Source organism: Chrysochloris asiatica, unplaced genomic scaffold (assembly GCF_000296735.1).
Source record: "Chrysochloris asiatica unplaced genomic scaffold, ChrAsi1.0 scaffold00059, whole genome shotgun sequence".
In the NCBI taxonomy this organism is placed as follows: Eukaryota; Metazoa; Chordata; class Mammalia; order Afrosoricida; family Chrysochloridae; genus Chrysochloris; species Chrysochloris asiatica.
In genome coordinates this window covers 12,528,817-12,553,549 of record NW_006408577.1, presented here as the reverse complement: position 1 = coordinate 12,553,549, position 24,733 = coordinate 12,528,817, and the positions used below count along the sequence as shown (strand labels likewise).

Sequence of the window (24,733 nt, the reverse complement as noted above, 5' to 3'; positions counted from 1 at the left end):
TGGATCACATTCACGGGAAGCACAAACGTTCGACTTGTATGCAAAAAAAGGTACAAAAAACAACTCGGATATAAAAGTTTTGGTAATATAAGGCCATCTGTTCAAGTCCATCTTGGAAACCTGTAACAGATATTTAAATACTACAGTGAAAAGGCATCTTAATATATATATATATTTTTAAAAACATCTGAAGTCATTCACTAAGATTTAAGTGTGTAAAAAGGAAGAAAAAAAAAAAAAAAGAACAAAAAACACTCCACTCCCTTTGAGGGCATTTTGTCCAGTGGAGGATGGGGACGTCAATGCTTCAGCCACGGGTAGGCCTCGATGGAAGCCTTGCTACGGTCCCCGTAGTCATAGAGCAGCTCCTCCCCGGCCGCGTCCCGGGACGCAATGAGGATGAGGTGAGGCACACCGTCAATGTCATGCAGCTTCGTCTGGCAATTCCCACACTTGCTGTGATTGATGAGTCTCCCCAGATGGTCTGTCTCTCGAGTGGCATCAACACAGTAGGTTTTGCTCAGATACTGGAAATAATACATGTAGCAGCCCGTGGACGGATCTTGTGTGTACAGAGCCTCCCGTTTCCTGGCGTCGGTGATCTCAATGAGGTCCCCGTGGTACTCCACTACAAACTCGCCCCGTAAGAACTGTTTGGTGGCAATTACTCCCCTGCCTTTGCCATCAATGAGGTCAATCTTCATTCCTTCTTCCTTTCCACTTTCAATCAACTCGTCGATTCTTTTCCTCTCTTCAGACTGGAGCTCGGCTTTGCTCTTCCTGGAGCTCCTTCGAACAGGGTAGAAGTCTGTGAGTTTGCGATTCTGTTGCGTTTTTCCTTGAGCTTTTTTTCGTGGGGCCTGTTTGCCCTTCACGGGTTTTTTCAGGATGGGCTTGGCGATGGCTGCATTTGTAGAGTCACCAGACGAGGTTGGAGTTTTTGGAGGTTCTGCTGATTCAGATATTTGGTTTGGAAAAGGGGCCAGGGGGCCCCTCCTGGCATCTTTGATCTTCTGTTCCTCAGACTTCACAGGGCTCCGGATTGTGTTCCCAGTGTTTCTCTTCTCTTCTCGTTTCCGGTAGATCCCAGCTAATGGTTTTCCCTGGTATTTGACTTCATGATGTGCAACTGAGTTCTCTTCCTGAAGTGGGGAACGCATTCCAGAGCATTTGTTCGGGCTCATGTAGGAATATATCTTGGACTGCCGGGTAAACACATTCTCCCCGTCGGTGCGGGCCCTCCCCGGGCCCCTCCGCTCCACCATCTCCGGGCCCGGGGCCGTTGCTGCCACCGCTGCCGCCGCCGCCACCTCCACCGTGCGGGGCTTGGACATCTTCCTGCCTCTAGCCATGACAGGCTCTGTCACCGCCTGGAATCTCCCGGGAAACGGAGCTTTCCAAAAATATTTTTCAATAAAATAACTTATCTGTATTAAAAACAGTCTTAGTTTTTCTTTTTTTTCTTTATAATTTTAACCTCTAACATGAACTTAAGGGATTTGGACCGATTTGTTCCTCACCTTGAAACTATGGGAAATATTGTTATAGTTAAATGAAAACTTAAACAATCAAAATTTGCCTATTTATAGTTGCCTTTGCTCATTATTATTAATTCATAGCTCAAATAAAAAAACAAGGAAAACATCTAGAAAATCAGGTACCTTTAAAAGATAAATATTGCTTCTATTTGATGACATATATGCTGATAAGTATGCTAGACAAACAATGCATGTAGACAAAATAGATTTAGATACAAACACTAGTTTGACTAACTGAAGGTGATTGCAATTATTTGTCATTCAAGACTAACAGCTAAGAAAAATAATAGTCTTTTATGAAATTGCTGTCTAATACTATCTACTTTAAAACCACATTTCTGTTGTTTGTCTAAAAATCTTATGCTGACTTGCAATCTCTAAAGCAAAATTTTTAGTTCAAGTTTTTGGCATAATTTTTAGATCAAAACTTGCTTTATTCTGGGAAATCTGGTTGCCATGATTAGTGGTTTGACTTCAGTATTTCCATACAAGTAATGTGTGGTTTCATATATAACAAATAATATTTTATGTATGAGTGTTGGATGGAAAAGATTGTTCAACTCACAATAATATTTGTGGTCAACATCGGCATACCACAATCTCTATCAGTAGGGTAGTCTTGAAATTTTGGCAGCCATAGGTAAACATTCTTGCAAATATATGTCCATCATTTATATAACATTCCTCTGAAGATTCAGCCTTAAGAAAGTGAAAGAAATGTGTGTCTAAAATGGTTCTAAATTTTTCATTCAGTATCCCAAGCTATTTTGACTTAGGTATTTGATTTAAGGTTTCTGATGTAGAGCAAAATCAGAATGAATTTTTAGAAACCTCAGTTCTATATGTGAAAAAAAGATTACTTATTTCAGTGGAAAGGTAGCACAGACACAGTAGAGATACAACTAGGGTGCAGAAAATGTGATCATTCCTTCAGAATATGTACAGTTAGTACTCTTAAGAGAATTGGTGAAGGACAATAACTTGTTTTTTTCTTTCAGACTAAAACCCACACAACAGAACACACTCAAGTCGGCACAAAAGGACCTCATCAGAGAAGTCTTTTAACATAAAGCATCTGTCTTTAGTACTACAAATGTGACTTCAGTTCTTAGTTTCCTCTTAAATACCATTTCAGCTGACCTTTTGAAACAGAGCTGCTGTTTCTGTCTGCTTTAAATTGCTCTTTCTCATGAAGAACAATAATGAACGAATGCATTTTAATCTCACTTGCCCTTTCTTGAGAGTAAGCGCATTCCAAACTAACTCAGTTCTTTAAATCTTAGTTACAGTGCTTCAAAATTAGTTATCTTCAACTATTTCCCTGACAATTAATAGAGAAAATGATCAGTGGTATCACTTGCAAGTTAGTACTAAATAATCTATTTAATACAATTATTCCTGAAGACACATTAGTAAATAAAATCCCAAATGATAAAGATGGCCTTCTTTTCACTGCTCTACTTATTAAGTTTTGTTTGTTTTTAGATAATTTTCATGCATAGCTCTTTGGACATTTTTGCCTGTTTTCCTTTGACCTTCTAACTTTTAGTTGGGAACAGTGCAGGGAACAATCTGGTTTTGATGGCATCCCAAATTTTTGTGAGTATGTGTGTTCTAAATAAACTCAAATAGGTCATATGACTCATGTGCTTTCCATGGTCTCATTGAGTTTATTTTCTGGAGAGAAACCATTTAATTAATCTAATTTGATCAGATGGGTATTATTTATTGCTTCTTTTTTTTTTTTTTTAAGAATGAAATAAGAAAGAGTTTCTGCTTTTTGAGATATTTTGGCAAAATGCTTTCTAAAAGTTTATGGAGAATTGATCAATTTTCATAGGGTAAAGAAATACTTGGACCCCATGTGGTTTTCAGGAACAGCTGTTTTCTCTAGCTTCAGCTCCATGATTAAGACTTAAGGAAGGGAGACAGAGTGATGAGAAATACACAGGGCAGTTGTTGCCCTTAGAAGAATTTAACAGGCTCACTGGGGATTTTTATGTTCTGTTCATTTTTTTTTCTTTTATAGGTACAAGAAATAATGAAAGCGTCACCAAGAATAGCTACTCCAAGCAGTATAACTCAGCATGCCAAAAGTGAGTTTTATTTTCATATATTTCAAGAAATATTCCAAAATTCACATTTACACACAGAAGCTTCATTATAAAACCCAAGCACTTATAGATAGGCTCCTATTGAATTCCAGAGATCTATGAAATTATCTGTGAATCTATTTTCTCCTATGTGAGCACATGTGAGATATTTGTGTTTTATCATTGTAGTCTTCCTAATTTCTGAGGAGTTCTTGGGTGGTTCAGTCAACACACTCAACTGCTAACAGAAAGGTTGGAGGGTCCAGTGCACCCAAGGTGCCTTGGAAGAAAGACTTGCAGATGTACTTTTGAAAAATCAGTCATTGACAGAATATGTGTAACAAAACTTAAAATTATTTTTAAAAACAGAGAGAAATTGGAGGAACCTGAGAATATGACCCTTGACCACCTTTCTGGTCTGGAAAGGAACTCACCTTCATGGTCTAACTTTAAGTCATCAGTAGATAGGCATATAAGGGAAACAACAATACATGTAAGGAACACTCACTCTGAAGGATGGAACGGTCAGTCCTTCAAAATCAAAGAGGTAACATGTACCTAAGGAAACTGGTGATGGGATAGGAGCCACAGGGAAGAAGTGGGATATTTGCTTTTCCATGAAGGGGATTGCAATCATTAAGATGAAACAAAGCGTATTATTTGCAGAATGTAAAATTGATTATATTATCTGTAAACCTTCACTTAATTCACAATAAAAAGTTAAAATAAAAATCAGCCATTGAAAACCCTTTGGAGCACAGTTCTACTGTGACACATGTAAGGTTGCCATGAGTAAGAATCAATTCCATGGCAACCAGTGGTGGTAATGATGGTGATTTTAATTAGATGTACATTTCAGCATTCCAATGCTGGTATTTGCAAAATTTAGCATATACTTAGGAAGTGGGCTGTCTTTGAACTCCTTTGAGCCATGTATTATTCATTTTCAATCTGAAAACATAACAAACCATTAACAGTTCTGTAGAGAAATATAAATCCCAAATCTCTTGTGTAAGTATGCTATGAGGGTCTATCTTTAAATGTGTGCCTAGGAGTCCTGGTGTGGTGCTGTGGGCTAATGTGCTAGACTGCAAGGTCCATTAGAACTGCAAGGTTGGCAGATCAAATTCGCCAACTCTATACAGGGTCTCTATAAGTCGAAACAGACTAGACAACACTTAAAAACCACAACAACACGATGAGTAGGAAAGGTTGAGAAAAGAAATACAACTTCATATGTGACTTTCCGAAAGTCAAAGGCAATCATACTTAGCTGTAAGTATAAATGTAACATCCTAGCATAAAACTTTCAATTTATAAGTTCAACGATTCACTATAGATCACATCAAGTTGCTCTATAATAAATCTCCTTAGTAACAGTGACCTTTAAAGACTTTATGTTAAAGTAAGTACAGAAATAAAGTTTAGATTGTTTCCTACTTAAGTGATAGCAAGAAAGCTAATACTTGTTTTTCTAATTGCCATTGATGGCAGAAAATCATGAAACAATGTTCAACTGATCTTCAAATATTTTTCTGCTTAACTCACTTTACTTAGGAAAGATGAAAGCTGCAGGTATTATAGAACTATGGGAAATTAAAGAAGCATCACTGTAGAAACAGCTTTGCACATTCTCATATCATTCTTAATATTCTCACATCTAGAAATGACCCAACTTATCTTAAAAGTGAACAGGTCAAACATCCTGTTTGCCAAGTGTAAATACATATCTCTGAAGATTTGTGAATATCCACTTACTACCGGTCTGTTTTAAATCCCTGTCTAGTACGATTAAAGTTTATTTTTCTTTAATTAAAGCAGCACAAAAAATAAAATAAATGAAGAGCAGAATAACTAGTTGTAGACGGAGGAAAAGAGATATTAGAATTTGCCAAAATCTCTCTGTATTAAATGCTTGCATAACAAAATATCTATTTAATATTATTTAATGGTACTGATAATAAACAACTGACTTTGTAAAGTAAATAAAAATTAAAATGGACAAAAAATCTTGGGATACAATCATTCTAAATGAGTCACAGAGTTAAATTTATTCTTTTTTTAAAAAAATATTAGTAGATTCAGCCAAGAAATTCTTTTATTTTTTCCTTTCAAAATGTAGTCAAGACACAAACATCTTTCTTTGCTTTCTTTGCAGGAAAGAACCAGTGTCTGGATTATTTCCAAGCCATCCAGACAGCTATTTCAACTGGAACAAGTGACCTTTGGAACAGACTAGAACATAGCTGACTGGCCAGACATAGTGGAGGGAGTGGTCAAGCGGGAAAGACCCCAACATGTTCTTGTGAAATCTCATTTGAAGGAAGATGGCAACTAAAAATTAAGGACACATAAATGAGTGTTAAAATTTCTAAAACAAATGAAGACTTTGGGAATACAATATGAAATTCAAAGAGTGTGGTCCTTAGCATCATTTTTAAAGTCACATATTCAACAAATAGAGTTTTGCATTTCCTTGAATATAGGTAACGTCTCTTCATTATATAGCATTCGCCTTTGAATCTTCAAAACTATAGAGTACTGTAGAGTTGATTCTGACTCATCAAGATCCTGTAGAGAATTTTGGATGAGTTGTTGGTGGGTTTGAACTGCCAATCTTAGGTTTGAAGTTCATTACTGATCCTACAATGCCACACCACGAGTTCAAAGGTAGGGTAGGGTTGTTGTTAAGTGTCATTGAGCCGGTTCCAACTCATAGCAACCCTGCATAGGTTTTCTAAGGTGTGGCTGGTGAGTTTGAACCACTGACCTGACCTGTGGTCCAGCACTTTATCATATAGCACCATACCAGGACTCCATATACCCGTAAGTGGTAAGGATAAATTGTCTTCAGAAGTGCATAGACCTAGACAGAGGATATGCCAATGAACAATACCTTCAAATTTTAATATTTTTTAAAATAAAAGTTTCAATGATCTTGTAGCAATTTTTTTCAACCTCATTTGAATAATAATAAGATGATACAGACCAAGGCACCAAGACAATTTTATGAAATTTTAGAATGTTCATTAAAAAAGAATATATCAGCTTTCAGTGCATACAAGAGAATCCTTGTAAGATTTTATACTTTGGAAGTTTCAAATCTTTTAATGAAAAGAGCAAGATTTGAAAGTTTTAATGCATGATCCAGAGTGTTTGTACATTGTAAATTAAGATTTGGGCTCAATGAATGTACATGAATGAATGCTAAAAATGTGAGTAACATAAATAAAGTAAGGTAAATCTTGGCAAATGCTTGGTTTATAAATTGTGTATAACTTTATAACCAATACAACATGTTTTGTGTTGGTTATAAAACAACGCAAAACATGTTAATGATACAAAAATTAAAAATTCAGCTATTTCAATCTATCATGTATTGTTAAAAATGAGAAATAATAACCTTTAAACTCAGCTCTTTGTTAAGCATGCCAACTTTTCAATGCTATTTAGTGATAATTTTTAAAGCACTGTGGTTTTGAATCAATGAACTAGAGTGGGAAGAAATGAATTCAGAGAAGGATAATGCCCTTTGCTATTCAATAATATTCATAATAATTCATCTGAGAGAAAAGAAAACTATAATTTATTTTAGGAGGTGATATCCACACTTTGGATGAATTTCAGAGAGAATTTTCTGTGGGGAGGGAGTTCCGGTAAGGACAAAATGAGGAGCATATCTATAGAATTAAGATTAGAGCCAAATTTTTGAGATGGGTACTGGTGTGGAAAGTTTATGTGGAATGTCTTTCAAGTTACCTAGGAAGAAGAAGGCACTTAAGTTCCTGCATTCTTGCATGAGACACAAAGGCTTAAGGGTAATACCAGCCATAACCATCACAAGAGCCTATTAGCTGCTTCTAAAGGGTGTAGTTTAGGTGGAGTCTGAGATTTACTTGTCAAAAGTGAGGCCAAGATTTTTCAAGTTATTTAACAGAGGTCCAAAATCATGAGTAAATATTGAATTTGGAACTATATATGGAAACACTGGAACACAAAAATATTAACAGCCGGCTTTTTTACATGGTTATGTTAAATGACATCAAAAAAAGAGAGAGGAAAAAAGAAAACAAAAACAAGAAAACAGGCAGTATTTAGAAATGTTGCAAGGATTCTACCAGGAATTCTATCTGAAAATGAACTTTTATAAGTGAGCTAAAATGTTTTGGAGAAAAAAAAAAAAAAATCAAGTCCAAAATACAAGAGACAAAGAAGATTATTGACTTTGGCCTGCCGAAATAAGCTTCAACCTGAAGAAATGACATAACAGATGCTGTTGTTGTTGCTAATTGCCTACCAGTTGGTTCTGACTCACAGAGATCCCATAGAGGTTTGCTGAGGCTCTAAATCTTTACAGAAGCAGAAAACCTCATCTTTTTCCCATGGAGCATCTGGTGGACTAGAACTGCCAATGTTGTGGTTCATATTACAGTGCTTATATTATGAAGTCACCATGCTACCCTAACAGATAGTGTTGTTGCTATTATTGTTACCACTGGTGAGTTGGTACAGACTCTTAGTGACCTTGTATACATTTTCCAAGCAGCAGCTGGTGGGTTTGAACTGAACACCTTTTGGTTAGCAGTCTAGTGCTGATCCTACAGTGCCACAACAAGATTCCTAACAGGCATTAACCAGTGCTTTCAAAAACTAGTTGCTATGGAGTTCTTAAGGAGCTCTGGTAGCATAGTGGTTATGAATCGGCTTGCTTAATCTCAAAATCAGCAGTTCAAAATTACCACAGATTCTGTGGGAGAAAGATGAGGCTTTTTCTGCTCCTGTAAAGATTACAGCCTCAGAAACCCTATTTATGCAGGGTCACTATAAGTCACAACTAACTCCGTAGCACATAACCACCACCACCACCACCACCACCAAGTTCTATGGGGCAGTTTCAATGGCCTTATGGAGACATGATATGATATTGTAGCATCAACACTGAACTGTAAACCACAAGATCAGCAGTTCAAACCCACCAGCAGCTCCTTGCAAATCCTATACAGGGTTTCTGTGTCAGAACTGATTGAATGGCACTGAACAACAGCAACAATTGCCTCATTGGGTTTTCAAGGCTGTGACCTTTATGGAAGCAAACTACAACTTTTTCTTGAGGAGCAGCTGGAAGGCTTGAACCACCATTTCAGTTAGTAGTTGGATGCTTTAACAATTGCATCACAAGGTTCCTTTATCAGTGTAAGGTACCCATATTTCAAAATTGTTGTTATTGTTGTTAAATGCCATCGAGTTACTTCTGACTCATAATGCTCCTGTATAGGGTTTCCTTGGAGCATCTAGTGAGTTTGAACCACCTACCTTGAAGTTAAAATCGACCTTGCAGTCTGGTTCTCAGGGAATTTGTATTAGTTTCATACTGTACTTTAATCCATGCAGTTGTTGTTAAGTGCTGCTGAGTCAGTTCCAACCCATAATGACCCTGTTTAGCGTTTCCGAGGAGCAGCTGGTGAGCTTGAACTGCTGACCTTGTGGCTCAAACCAACTTTGCAGTCCAGCACATTAACCCACAGTGCCACACCAGGACTCCATTTTAATCCATAACAGTTTTCATTTATTAATTCCTATACTTGTCTTACTTTTCCTTTATGATAATAAGCTAAATGATGGTACTGACTCTGTCATCTTTAGCAAGGTCTTTCACAAACTTCCTAGGTGTCTTCTTATCCATATAATAATCCACATCATTCACATAATGAGTAGCATTTTTTTTTTAATGAATTGATAATTTGTTCTTTAGCTAGCAAAGATTGTGCATATGTGTCCTGTGCATTTTAAAATACATTCAAAACTGCATGATTGCACAACTAGCCACAATCCAACACTTACTATAAAATCCACTTTTTAATACTATTATCCAACACATTCTTTTTATTATTACAAGGCCAAAAGGCCCCTTCATTTACAAAAAAAAAGAGATTATTTACATAAAAAAGTTATTGCACCAGATGCTTCTGGTGAAAGAAACAGGATTTCGACCTCTCTCAGCAGCAGGATCAAGTCCACTGTTTTCACAACTGAGTGAGATTTGCTTATAAAGCTACAATGTGTGTGGGCGGTAGGAAATAAAGATAAAGGTGAAGCCATCACTTTTTTCTTTCTCCCTTGCTGCTTTTTTTGGCCCTGTTTTCTCAACCACGGAAGTTTATCATGCAATTAATTTCAGAGTGCCTAAATTAATTATTCAGTGAGTAAACAATGCAATTGCATTTATTTAAAAACATTTATTTTCAGCAAAATCAAACATATTGAGATTACATAGAAAGACAATTTTTAACCAGAGAGTCATAAAAATGCACTGGTGAAATAAATGTTGATAATAAATGACAGATTTTGTACTCTTAAATCATGCCAGTAGCAGAATTAATTGCCATTAAAACTTGGTAAAGAAACTTAATTGTGCACATACCATCTTAGTATTCTATTGTGTTACCATTGATAATAAATGGCCACTAAGTATATACCTATTACATAAAGTTTTTTAAAGTACAATAAAAATACAAATTCTATCTGTTAAAAAAAGGCCATTGATATGACTTCTAAACATCCTCATTGTACAAATTCCAAAATACTATATGACAAACAAAATTATAAAGACTCTTCTTTATGAAACATATCCAAAATCTGGTTCACAGCAGCCTTATTTGGGTAGAGTAGAACTTCCCCCATAGGGTTTCCAAGGTTGTAAATCCCTAAGGAAGAAGAATGCTGCATCTTTCTCCAGAGTTAATGAGCTGGTTAAATGTCAAGCACTTAACCAATGCACCACCAGAGCTCTTTAGAATATACAAAAATCTTTATCAATTAAATATAGATTAACAGTGAAATTAATACAAGCAGTATATTTGTTCTATTGTAGATAATTGCGAATTACTGGCAAAATGAAAACTATCCTCTTATCAGATGACAATAAACAAAAATGTTTTAAAGACCATAAAACATTTTGGAAATACATACATATATAATATTGCATAAGCCTATTTGATTTCTTTACTAGTGAAAATGTAACTTTATCACTTGAAGAAAATGTCCATGAAATAAGAAAAATCTAATTTTAGGGTTATCCTTAACATAAGCTGACATTTTCATAAATTTATTTCTCTTATAAATAACCAAATTAGAAACTTTGACTTTTTTTGCACTGAGTACAAATCAAAATCTGTTACATAGTGTGTTTATCATCACGTGATAAGGTGCAAGAAAATTTTGTTTATGATAAAGATTAAATCCAGCAGCAACTTTATTTTTGGGAAAAATAAGATTCTGAATTCAGCAAAGCAAATGCAAATATTAAGTTTGCTAAACAAAATTGATGATCCATAAAGAATAGTTGCCATAGATTTTAACCAATCAAAACTAATGAGGCATCACAAAATAAAGTTTGGTGAGGAATACCTTTATCAATGAAGAACATACTCAAGGAGAGTCATTGTTTCATGAAGGAAAGTATATTTTGTAAAGTAAATATGAGTAACAGACATTGCAACTATAAACAGCACAGGATCTACTTTTTCCTTTTTTTAAAGGAAATATCAGAGCAGATATGTTAGCTGTAGTAATGTAGCTCATCTCATTAAAACTTAAGTTTTATTTTAAATGTTTTGTAAATAGATAATTTTCATTTTCTCACACTTTACTAATGAAGCAAATTAAAATATATAGGCTATAACTAATTATGATACTAATGTAACCTTATATTTATTAATGGTGGTGGTGGTGGTGGTTATATGCCGTGGAGTCGGTTCTGACTCATAGTGACCCTGTGCAGGGTTTCTGCGGCTGTAAATCTTTATGGGAGCAGAAAGCCTCATCTTTCTTAGGCAGAATAGCTGGTAATTTCGAACTGCCGATCTTGAGGTTTGCAGCCTTATTCGTAACCGCTACGCTACAAAATAGTTGGTTTAGTTATCATTGGATTTGATATTCTTGTTATTGTATCATCTAAATATTTGTAACTTGGTAACATAATATTCAAAGTTTATATTTTCTGAATGATGTTAACAACATTTAGTAGACATCTGTCTAATCAATGGTCATATGATTACTGATTTGAAAATGGAGCAAATTTAGTTTGGCATTGGTCCTGAAAAGGTGGCATTAAGTATGACTTTTAGAAAATCAATAATATATTAGTAGCCTGGAGAATGAACACAAATTTAAAAGGTGCTAATTCTTTAGAACTTAGTCAGATACATGACAGATATTTTGATAATTTGTTTTTCAATTATAAAATTACTTCCAACAGAAAAAGAAAGGGATGTAAAGGTATGATTTACTTTATGATGTGTTGTTTTTAAAATAAAAAACATTATGAATCAACAGTGAATACATGAAGAAGTTTTACTAAAACAATTTTTAAAAAATTAAAATGTTCAAAAATATATTGGCACATATATAATACTTGTCAAAAAGTAATAATGATATATATGCATATAAAAGAAATGTAACGTGTTGCAGGATCTCTTGCTCTTGACATCAACATTTGCTGTCTAACGGGTCGAGACAAAATACTGTGCCTTCCAGCGTTAGTCCCATTTTGAACCCCTCCTGTAAAAAAGAGTAGCATCATTAAATAAGAAAGGTTTATGGATATGAACAGAAGTTGAAATCAACTAAAAAAGAATTATATGTGAAATGTTGGATTATAAACTCTTTATACATATGCATATGCCTACTCTTTGTTTTATGCTCATTCAGAGCATTATCATTTTAATATTCTTACTATATGTGAGATTTGCATACAGAAGAGGCAAAAAAAAAATCAGAGGATAAGGAAATAAGTAGATTTAATACTTAAACACTTCTTTTTCAGTGAAAGCTACATGCCATGTCATTTTTTTATAGCTCAAAATGTTATGCCATTCTTTTATGGCTTTCAAGAACACCACTGATTTAAATATTATGAAAATAGCTAGACTTAGCTTTCTCGATAAATTTCATCTTTCCTTTCACTGTCCAAAATTTCAGTAAAATATTTTTAGTGAATGTAATCACATACCTTATATGGAACACAGAAACAAATAGATATTAATATATGTAAAAGTATCTATATTATATATAGACATATATTTATACATATACATATCACCATAAAAGTCAGATCATTTTACTTTTATTGTCACAAGAGTAATACATCACTTTATCAGTTTTCCTTTTCCCTATCTTGATGGTCAGCCCCTTTCTAGTAGAACTGCTAGAGCAGATGCTACGCAGTTTCCACTACTTGTCTTGCTACGGTTCTACTGGACTGGGTCCTTTGAATCGTCCCACCATCATGTTTTTATTTATTTCTGGAAGTTAAGTCATCTTTGTTGTATTGGCAGAAAGTACAGAGTTGCCATGAAATATCCCCAGAAATTTCTGAATTAAAATTTAGTGGCAAAGAATTTGTCCTTAATGTCAAGCTCTCTTCTCTTTTTGCACATAAAATACTGAAATCTGAGTCATCTGGCTTATTACTACTTCCCCACATCTCCACACCTACCCTGATGTCTGTGCACACTGGCCTGCAATGAAGAGACAAAAAAGTATAGACATACATTGTGCAACTGAATCGGAAACCACATTTGATGTTTCCTTAGAGAAGTATTGTTCTGGTGTCAATATATGGCATATAGCCTACCTTTCTTTTTACAACTGAACTGAAATTTTGTTCAGGGAGATGATTTGTTGTTTGGGATAGCTATATGACACATTATTGACGAATGAACTAACCATCTATTCCAGACGAGAAGAAAACATCTCTCAAAGTGAATGTATTTGCCATTGGTTCTCCTTTGTATAGTTTGTTTAAATATTCTGATTGTAATTACTTGTTTGTGTCAGTTGTGTAACTGTTTATACATATTTCCAAATTCTTTCATTCAGAACGGGCATCAAAGTGTATTTACCTTATTAGGAATCCAAATTAAATATTATCATATAGAGGAATAAGGTAGTATAGAGGAATAATGAGATTAGATTGCAAGCTATATCTGATCTATTGTTAATGTTCCAAGAATATTCTTCTCTATGTCTATAGCACAATGACATTGTGGAAAATATTTTTCAAAATGTCTTTCTGGTACTTGGAATACAAATTGTATTCTATTAGATAAAGCTTAGATTACTTTACAATTTTTTTAAACTACGTTTTTGTCACTAAAATAAATACTTTGCCATTTAGTGCACGTTTTTCAAACAACTGCCAAATATTCACAAAAGTCAGTATTTTAAATCTAAAATATTTTAAATTCATTATTCATTTAGAATATTTTACAGGGATATCTGAGATCTGTACTATGACATCTTTTGGTATATTACAAATAACATATTACATACACACACACATATATATGTACACACACATATATAGAAATACATACATGACAAGGTGTCCAAAAGTTTATGGAAAATGGAACTGAAAGACAATGGGACTTTTCCATGAACTTTTGAAGCACCCTAGTATACAAATGGAGTCCTGGTGTGGCGTTGTGGGTTAATGCTCTGGACTGTAAAGTGATTTGAATCGCAACGTTGGTGGTTCAAGCTCATCAGCCGCTCTTTGAAAACCCTATACAGGGTTGCTATGGGTGGGAGCCAACTCGACGTCACTTAACAACAACAGCAAAGTATACAAATGGAGTTCTGGTGTGGCACTGTAGGATAAGCACGGGACAAGAAAGTCGGTTTGAACTGCAAGATTAGCTGTTCAAATTCACCAGCTGCTCCTCAGAAACCCTATACAGGGTAGCTGTGGGTAGGAACCGACTCATGAGGCACGTCACACAAAACAACAAACTTTATTCAGCAGTCCCTGTGTAACGCTGTAGGATAAGCACTGTACTGTACTGCAAGGTCAGCTTGAACTGCAAGGTCGGCGGTTCATACCCACTCCTCAGAAACCCTATTGTTGTTACGTGCCATCTAGTCGTTTCCGCCCCATAGCGACCCTGATAGGGTTTCTGAGGAACAGCTGGTGAGCTTAAACTGGCGACCTTGCAGTCCAAACGGCTTTGCAGTCTGGCACATTAACCCACAGCGCCACACCAGGACTCTTTAGAACCCTTTGCCTGGTCTCTGTGTGTTGGAACCTAAGGAGCTCTGGTAGCTTAGTGGTTACGAATCGGGCTGCGAACCGCAATATCAGCAGTTCGAAACTACCAGCTGTTCCGCGGCACATAACAACAACAACAACAACATGTGTTGGAACCGACTTGACAACAATAACAACAAATCCTATTCAAGCTGGCTATAAATTAGAAACAACTTGAAAACAACTTGATGTCATACAGCAACAGCAATGCATTTACCTGGGCATTTGCTGTAAGTTTAAGTTGTACAGTGATTGTTAACCAGTGGACTTCTTGTACCAGTGGACTTCTTGTTGTTATTATGTGCCGTGGAGTCCGACTCATAGCGACCCTGTACAGGGTTTCCGAGGCTGTAAATCTTTACGGGAGCAGAACGCTTCATCTTTCTCCCGCGGAACAGCCGGTAGTTTCGAACTGCTGACCTTGTGGTTTGCAGCTCGATTCGTAACCACTACGCTACCAGAGCTCCTTATCCAGTGGACTTAACAGAAATTAATTCATGTTCATTCATCCTTCACTGAATTGCCATGCTTCTTTTTTAAAATTGTTGAATATCAATGAGTATGCGGTTGTTAAGTGCCATTGAGTCATAGCGACCCTGTATAGGGTTTCTGGTAAATGACTAGTAAGTTTGAACCACTGACCTCATGATTCAAACTGAGCTTGCAGTTGTCCTACAGCACCACACCAGGACTCCAATCAATGTGTATACTTCAGGGATATTAACACTAGTCCATTGATTTGTCTGTCAGTGACATGTCAGAGGCAGTTTAAAATATGTCAAATCTAATGATTACATTGTTGATGCCAAGTAAAGATCTAAACTTTTCAACAATTTGAATGAAATATGGTCTGAGATTTTTTATTAAATTATTAGGTGCATGTGGCATTTCTAAGATTTTGAACTTAATTAAATTCTCTTAGTAAAAATCTGGTACAAATAAAGAGTAAAAGCAAATATCTTATTATGCTTATTAATGCATTATCACTTATAGATCCACTTATATTGTATTGGTTTTATATTATATGCAAAGATAAAAATGGTAGCTAAATATATGCATTAGATTAATTAGGCTAGGAAAACGCATAATAGAAGTCATTCTAGACTTTGGATAAAAAAAAGTATAATTCCATATAATAGACCTCTGCCTCAATTCTAGTATATATTATCTTCTTGGATATACTTTAACCAAAATGTAAGGGATCAATAAAACATGAAAGAGGACTTTATTAATTGTGGCTCATTGTATTAAACTTTTGAAACCAATTTCTTCAAATCTCCAGAACAATTCAGGATTCAAATATAAAGTGACTTTGCAAGTAAGTTGTGGACAAACAGAAACAGACAGGTGATGAAATGGACAATATAGTATCACTATGAGTTGGAACCACCTTGACAGCACCTAACAACAAACAACAAAGTCATTAAAAAATCATTTCAAAATATGGGTGATATGATCTTCTTACACACAACAAATAATGTAATACATTAATATGAAAATGCTGTTGAAATATTTACTAAATAAAGCATGCAAAATATTAAGGCTTCAGTTTTTAAAGAGTTTAAATTGTTTAAAAAATTATTATGAAAATAATATACCAACCATCTTTGGCGCTACCCACCATGAAAGCAGAAAAGAACAATAAAATTAAAAAAAGAAAATAAGATAATATTAGAACTGGAAAAAAATCACCATAGCTTAACATTATTTGCATAACAAATCAATAAATCTCTCCAATACAATATTTCTCATATTGGATTCCTTAAGATACTCGCAGGTTTTTATGCACTCAAATGTAATTGAAAGCTGGTGGTTAAATATACTCATTGGCTCCATGGGAGAAGATCTGGTGATTTGCTTCCACAAAAACTGTTGTCCTTTGCCATCAAACTGATTCGGACTCACTGTAACAGCTAGGAAAACCAACAGGGCAATTGTATTCTGCCACAGGGGGTCATTATGAGTAGAAAATTGACTTAATGGCACCTTACAACCACAATAACCCAATATCTAGACAATAAGTCTGATTCATAGCTGCAGTCTAAAATCCAGGGAAGAGTGTATTTACCAGTATTAAGCTTCAATCATTAATTTCCCCCCTTCCTTCTAGGCAATGAAACACCGAGATTGAATGTATTAATCCTATGGGTCAGAACTGACTCAATGGCACTTAACAACAACAATTAAAGGAAACACCTCCTTCTCCTTTCTTTAGTGTCTTCACTACATCTTCCTAATCAGTTCTATATAATAGGTCTTTGTCTGGATGTTGCCATATATAAGTTTTTTTAAAATGAAAAAAAAAAAAATGGATATTATAACTTCACCAAAGTTTAAGGGGTTAATAAAGCATGAAGGAAGATTTTACTCTAGTAATTAGAAGACTATTAATTGTGATCCATTGCATAAAGCTTTTGAAACCAATTTCCTCACACTTTCAGAACAATTCAGAATTCAAAAATAAGAGTGAGAGAGCAAGAGTGAAAGCCAGAGTGAGAGCGAGAAAGAAAGTCCCAAGGGATTACATTCCTAAGCAAGTTGTCACCGGGTGTCTGTTTGTTTTTCAGTAATAGCCCAGAATTTATGAACTATAGTTACAATGCTTCTTTTGAGAAAGAATGATTTCACTCTTACAGAGATTTTCCTTCATCTACCCATTTACAGTTTTGAAATTCATAATTGGAAAAATTGAGGTCAAGTCTTATAACTACTGTCCAGTGGCATTTTAATTTCTGAATTTCAAAATAATGACTCTCAGAATCCACCTAGTTTTGTGCAAAAAAAAAAAGAACCAATTATAGCCATTGTAAAATATTCCATTAAAAGAACAATCACACTTTATTCATAACACCTATAGGAACGGTTTTAGGACTAAATGCACATTATTGTCTTAAAGTAAGTTTTTAAATGACAGTACACCATTTTCTTTGTATCAGAATAAAAAAGAAATTAACCATTTATTGGCTAGTCTGCTAAAATAGTCACCTGCATCTCATCTAATTTTGATTGAATATCTGGAGGGAAATCCCCTCCTCCACAGTTAAATGGGTCAAAAGGTTCTGCTCCAAACAGGTCTCGCTCTAAAAAGAAGAAAAGCATTTCAAGGCGTTAGATGGGGTGAGTTAGATTTTCAAGGTAGGATTATGTAAATAAACACATGAATTTGCAAAGAAGGCTCTTTCTACACTTTCATTTTGTGCTGGGTCTACCAGAGTTTAGACTAAATAACAACTAGAAGCAATGATCCATTTTTTGATATTATTAAAAGTATTTGGTTACATAGAATTATTATCCAGAGATGTGTCAGTGTCTTAAATAAATTTGAAGAACTTGAAATTTGACAAATAGTCAATATTAAATAGGTTAAAGTATCTATACTTATTGATTCAATTTAAATTTTCTAAAATTGATATATTGCTCATAATAAAATTTCCCTAATTCCGTTTACTTATTGGCATTGTAGGACAAGTACTAGATTGCTAACCAGAAAGTTGGCGGTTTAACCCCCTCAACCGCTCCTCGGAAACACTATACAGGGTTGCTATGAGTCGAACTGGCTTGAGGGCACACAACAACAATAAATGCCTTTGTAAAATATTAATAAGAGAATATGTAAAACTAAGTATGTTAGCAAGTAATCCTACTCATGTTGTACTTGTGTGTCACTGAGTTGGTTTCAGAGGCTTTTAATCTTCACAGGAGAAGAAATCTTCACCTGTCTCTCACAGGGTGTCTGGCAGGCTTGAACCACATACATTGTCCTTCTCAGTCAAGTGCCTATTGTATGCAGCAACTGCACTCCCTAATCCTATTCATTAGTCATGCATCTTTACCTCGCCTTTTTATTCAGAAAGGAAAACTTAAGTTATATCATCTCATGTAGTGTAAAATCATACCACCTTCCTAAATAACCACAATGAGACAGGTTCTTAAAAAATGTCTCCAGTTCTAAAACAAATTTCTTTTTAAAAACAGCAAAAAGTACTTTTTATATGTATTCTAAATTATATACTGCTTTTTTAACACTAAAGATTTATTAAAGTTAAAATTGATGTTACTAATTGATGACTACTGTCTTTTATTTTACTTCAAGATCTTAAGAAATCTGTCCTCTGAATCAATCAAAACAAAGTTTTAATCAACAGAAAACAATAAATTATATACGAGTTTGGTGATTTAAGTGTACTTAATCCTTCATTTTACAGAAACTGTAACAACTTCTAAGTTCAAGGCTATGTTCTACTTGCTGTTAAGTGCTGTCTAGTCAGTTTTCAGGAAAAACCAAAAAGATTATCTCTTATTTCTCACCAGAAACTACAAAGAAAAGGAGTTGGGATGACATACAAAAACCCTGAAAGTAAAAGATTGCCAACCAAAAATTAAACGTCCAATAAAATTGTCCATCAAATACAATGGCAAAATTAGGACATCCCCAAATAAACAGAAATTAAGGGAATTTGTATAAATCAGAGCAATCTTACAGTACACCATTTTCTTTGTATCAGAATAAAAAAGAACCAACAGTGGCTGACAACTTCCAGAGATTAAGACACACTGAAACGTCACGTAATGACCTTGTAGAGGATTTCCTAGGAATGGCTAGGTATCCTCTAAAATCTCTCTGTGATTCCCAGTCTGAAAGATTCTTGCTTCCTCAGTTATAGCTGTTCTTTAGATTTTTGTATTAAAAGAGTTAATAAATATAAATTCTTAGAAGTTCCATGTGTCTTGCAAATATTATATGACTAGGAACATAATTTGTCATCAAAAGTCACTTTAAGAGTTCATGGAGAGAGAGTAATAATTTCTCCAGGGCAACAGATATAAGCCAGGAACATCTAAAAACTTGAGAATTTGTGGTCATTTTATAGATAACTGATGGGTATTATTATTATTGCTCAGTTAGTCAACAGGAATTCGTTTGTAGGTATTTCTAGTCACAATTCAGTTTCCAGCATATTGAATTGTACTTTACGCATAGTAGGCATTTGTAAAAAATAATGAATTAATGAGAAAGATGGAGACCTGATAAGGAGAAATAGAGATCTTCAACAAATTAGTTCAATAACACTATGACATCTCAGAGACAATAGACAACTACCAATCACACACAGAAACAAGACAAGATGGTCCAAACAAATGATCACAATACAAGGCCAGAAATTCCTAGGAGGAAGAAATGATATTGGAGCTATCTGATAAGCAATTAAAAAGATTTACATTTCAGTCATTTAATCAGATTTAGAAAAAGACCAAGGAAATCACAAACAAAATCAAGGAAACCATTGACAAAACTGTAGAAGAATTCAGGAACACTGTACAAGTACAAAATAAGTAGAAAACTAAAAACCACACACACACAAAAAACCCCCAAAAAACTGCAAAGAAACTAAATTAAAATAATATAAAAATGTCAAAGACACAGGACTCTTTGGAAAGTGTGATTGTTAAAGTTTTGTGTCAACTTAACTGGACCAGGATTCTCACTGGTTTGGCAATTCAGTGGTGTGGGTCCATATGATCAGCACTGACTGCAAACCACGAGATTGGCAGTTCAAACCCACTGGCTGCTCCTTGGAAACCTTACACATGGTCACTAGGAGTCTGAATCCACTCAATGCCACTTAACAACAACAACAATCCCCTGTAGGGTAAACACTGGGCTGTGAGTCATAAGGTAAGCAGTGCAGACCCACCCACATTGCTCTGCATGAGAAAGAGGAGGCTTTCTGCTTCCATAAAGATTTACAACCTCAGAAGCCCTATACAGAGACATTATGAGTTGGAATCAACTTGATAACAGTGGTTTGGTTTTTGGTTTAATCCACCATTGCTGTGGTTAAGTGCCTTTGAGTTGATTCTGACCCTGTATAAGGTTTCCAAGGAGCAGCTGGTGAGCTTGAACCACTGACTTTGCAGTTCAAACGACTTTGCAGTCTGATACATTAGCCCACAGTGCCACACCAGGACTCTCCCATAATGAGATTTAATAAAACGCAATCATTTAAATTGAAAGGAAGTTTCTTTGAGGATGTGGCCCGTTTCCAATATATTAAACACTTGGGTAGAACTTCCATGCCTTAATTTGGCACATCATTTGACCTTCAGTTCTTTGAACCTACTAAGTATTGTCTACCAAGCCTAGAAGTTGTTAGCAGCCTGCCATCTTATTTGCCAAACTTGGATTCATTTGTCTTTGCTGTCATAAGCCAGCTGTTTGACCTTCAAATCTTAGCTTCATCAGCTACTTGAGTCAAAAGAATCTTTTGGCCTGACTGACATCTGACCCACAGTCTTGGAAATTGTCTGTCTCTACAGCTGTGTGAGCCATTTTCTTGATATAAATCCCATTAGACTGCTAATCTCAGGGTTGGCAGTTCAAACCCCCTGTCACTCCTTGGAAATCCTACACAGAGTTGCTATGAGTCAGAACCAACTCATCAGCATTTAATTTAAGAACTACACATAGAGATACATGCTTCACTGATTTTGTCCCTCTAAAGAACCCAGTCTGAAACAGAAGTAAGGAATAGGGAAAAGTAATAGAATTTAATAAACAGAATATAGAAATAATAAAACTGAAGCTAAATCTCTTAATATTAATCTGTTAGATGAACAATTAGAAAAAAAAAAGTTTAAAAAGCCTAAGAATTACATGGAACACCATCAAGTAGAACAGCAAGAGGAAATAAAACAATACCTGGTAAATTGTCAAATATTTGTTGGAAGAAAGCTTCCCTAATATGAAAGACAAGAAGATAAGCATTCAAGAAGCTCTATGAGCCGCAAATAAATAGATCCTGAAAGAAATCACCAAGAAATATCATAATCAAACTTTCTAAACCAAAGACAAAGAAAGAATCCTGAAAACAGCTCAGAAAAAAGACAAAAAAAATTTACCTCCAAAGAACAAAAAAAATTGAGCTCTTGTTTCTTACTAGAAGCCATGCAGAAAAGAAGAGGTTGGGATGACATATATAAAACCCTAAAAGTAAAAGGTTGTCAACCAAATATTATACATCCATTAAAATTGTCCCTAAATTACAATGGCAGAATTAGGATGCTTCTAAATAAACAGAAATTAAAGGAATTTACAAAAATCAGAGCAACCTTACACGATGGTTCTTCACAGAGAGAACCAACACTGGTAGACAACTCCAGGGATTAAGACACTCAAACAACACATGGAAATCAATGCACATGTAAAAGCATCCAAAAGAAAAAGAAATCCACAACACTGAAAATGGGGAACCAGAGATGTCATTTTGCCAGCCAGTCACCAACTACAAAGAGGCAATAAATGATGTAGTGACAAAACTTTGAAATGGAAAGGAAGTTAAGATGATATCAAGATGGTACAGACTGATGTAATGACAAAACTTTGACACGGAAAGGAAGTTAAGACGATATCAAGATGGTACAGACTTTTAAATTTAGGAATAAAATAAATAAGTTACAAAGTAACTTAAAATTAATAGAACTGCTCATAAAAATAAAAAAGGAAAACTGTCACAAAATCTCAGTAAATAATAAAACAACAACAATGAAAATAAGAAGAAAATTTATGCATATAATGAACTAAGCACAGAAAAATATACTAAGCAAAGAAACCACCAACACACACACATAAATGCCAGGTTAAAATCACTGCACTAAATTCATGTTGTTGTTGTTGTTGTTAAGTACCATGGAGTCGGTTCTGACTCATAGTGACCCTGCACAGGGTTTCCGAGGCTGTAAATCTTTACAGGAGCAAAAAGCCTCATCCTTCTCCCATGGAACAGTTGATAGTTTCGAACTGCTGACCTTCGGGTTAGCAGCCTGATTCGTAACCTCTACGCTACCAGAGCGCCTTACTTATTGATAATTACACAGAATATAAATAGATTAAATGCAAATGTCATACGCAGAATGGACAAGAAAATATGATCCATCAATATACTATCTATAAGTGATACATCTTAGATACAGAAGCAAAAATAAGATTTAAAAAAATGGATATAAGAACATATATTGAGCAAACAACCCAAAAAGATAAGGAGTAGCAATACTGATTTCTTGGGAAAATATACTTGTCTTAGCTATCTAAAGCTACTATAACAGAAATACCACACGTGGATGGCTTTAAGAACCAGAAATTTATTCGTTCACAGTATGTGTTGTTGTTGCTAAGTACTGTAGAGTCAGTTCTGACCCATAGTGGCCTTGTATAGGGTTTCCAAGGAGCGGCTGGTGGATTTGAGCCATTGAACTTGTGGTTCAAACAGACCTTGTGGTCCAGTGCATTATCCTGCAGCACCACACCAGGACTCTCACAGTACAGGAAGCTGGAAGTCCTAATTTAGAGCACCTACTCTGGAGAAAGTCCTTATATCCCTTAGCCTCTGTAGGCCCAGCATTCCTTGCAGTTCTCCATGTGCCTTGGCATCAATCTTCCTCTGGATCTAGGAATGCAGGGATCCCAGGTCCACACTTCTCTCCTAGTGATTTTCCAGTTCAAAATGGCCAAGACCAATCCATTTCAGCTCTCCAATGGCTAGGATATCAATGTTTATGCATTCCATTTCATTTTGACAACTTTCAATGTTCCTAGAGTCATACTTCGTACATTCCATGTTTCAATTATTAATGGATGTTTGCAGCTGTTTCTTCTCATTTTGAGTTGTGTGCATCAGCAAAGGAAGGTCCTGAAAGCTGTACTATATTCGTATCATCCTGGTGAACTCTGCTTTGAGGAGGCAGAGCTTCCCTAGTAGAATTTTGAGCACTTTCCAACCTGAGGGACTTATCTTCAGGCATGATATCTAACAATATGTTTTCATCTTCTGGTACTATATCTGATAATGTTCTGCTGTCATTTGTACGGTTTTCAGTGATTCAGTATTCAAAAGTAGTCCACCTCTTCTTCTTCCTAGTCTGCTTTAGTCTGGTTGCTCTGCTGACATCTGTCCACCATGGGTGTTCCTATTGGTATATAGAATACCAATGACATAGCTTTTAGCATCATTGCAACACACAAGCCCCCACAGTATGACAAACTAGTAGGAACAAATGGAAGGAAAGAATGGATAACAGTACCATGCAAAAAAAAATTCCAGCATAGCAATTTATATTAGCTTACAAGGCTAATAACCCTTTGTTCTCTAGGCCATATAGACAATGGCCTTGGCCTCTAGATTCTGGGTATTGATTATGCACTCTGGGTTCTGGGTAGAGGGCTCCCAACACTGAACTTCAGAACTCTGCTTCTGGCTCACAGGAATGGCAACTCTACGCCTTTATCCCATTCTTCTAGTTCATTTAAATGGTAACCCTACCCTCTTAGCCAGGACAGGTCCAGTTCTTCCACCCCTCGTGCATGGCAGCCTCACACCCTCAGCTTTGAGTAAAAGCCCCATCTTAATGGCAGTCCCACACTCTGGAAATGAATTGGTGAAGAATTCACCAATTGAAACTTGGGAAACTGTGTACCAACCCTTACAAATCCTAGAGATCATAATTCTACTTTTTGAGACTGAAGCAGCTCTGTTTCCGATCTTCCCTGTCTCTTTAATTGCTGCTTCTTGCTTTCTTCAATTCTCTGCGGATGGATCAGCTTCTGTGCCATCTTTGTCAGAGTTCAGGTTTTGTTGCTGCAACATCTCTCTCACTTTTTCTCAATATCTGTGACATCTCTGGTGTTATATTACTCCTCACTTCCTTCTGAGCCCTCGTCAGAATTGCCTTTGACATCCTTAATTCCACCAACAGTCTTTTATAGTCAATCTGGGCTTTCAATGGTGGGCAGCACTGTGCTCTTCAAGCGTCTGCTCATTGTTCAGTTCCAAAACCACTTCCACAGTTTCGTATCTTTAGGTGTCTGGTACCAGCTTCTGTCTTAGTTATCTAATGCTGCAATAACAGATATACCATAGTGAATGGCTTTAAGAATCAGAACGAGGGGAGGGGGCAATATACAACTAGGGAGAGGGGAATGGAAGAACAAAGCAGATGGGAGAACAATTAGACAGGTCTCA

At 35.6% G+C, this 24,733-nt stretch overlaps 1 protein-coding gene and 1 pseudogene across 3 annotated transcripts in view; both read right to left on the bottom strand.

Annotated features, from left to right (window-relative positions):
• Window positions 1-299: 299 nt before the first annotated feature.
• Window positions 300-1,352, bottom strand: LOC102837968 (annotated as a pseudogene).
• Window positions 1,353-12,051: 10,699 nt separating this feature from the next.
• GULP1 (GULP, engulfment adaptor PTB domain containing 1) overlaps window positions 12,052-24,733 on the bottom strand; it is a 191,984-nt gene continuing 179,302 nt past the window's right edge. Inside the window, exons 9-11 of one of the 3 annotated variants that reach the window (XM_006864033.1) lie at window positions 17,703-17,797; window positions 16,320-16,330; window positions 12,169-12,190 (exon numbers count right to left, since the gene is read on the bottom strand). In XM_006864033.1, the coding sequence (XP_006864095.1) occupies window positions 12,169-12,190; window positions 16,320-16,330; window positions 17,703-17,797 (128 nt within the window). Of the gene's footprint in view, window positions 12,191-16,319; window positions 16,331-17,702; window positions 17,798-24,733 lie in introns of all 3 variants that reach the window. The other 2 variants (XM_006864034.1, XM_006864032.1) reach the window with 2 other exon arrangements.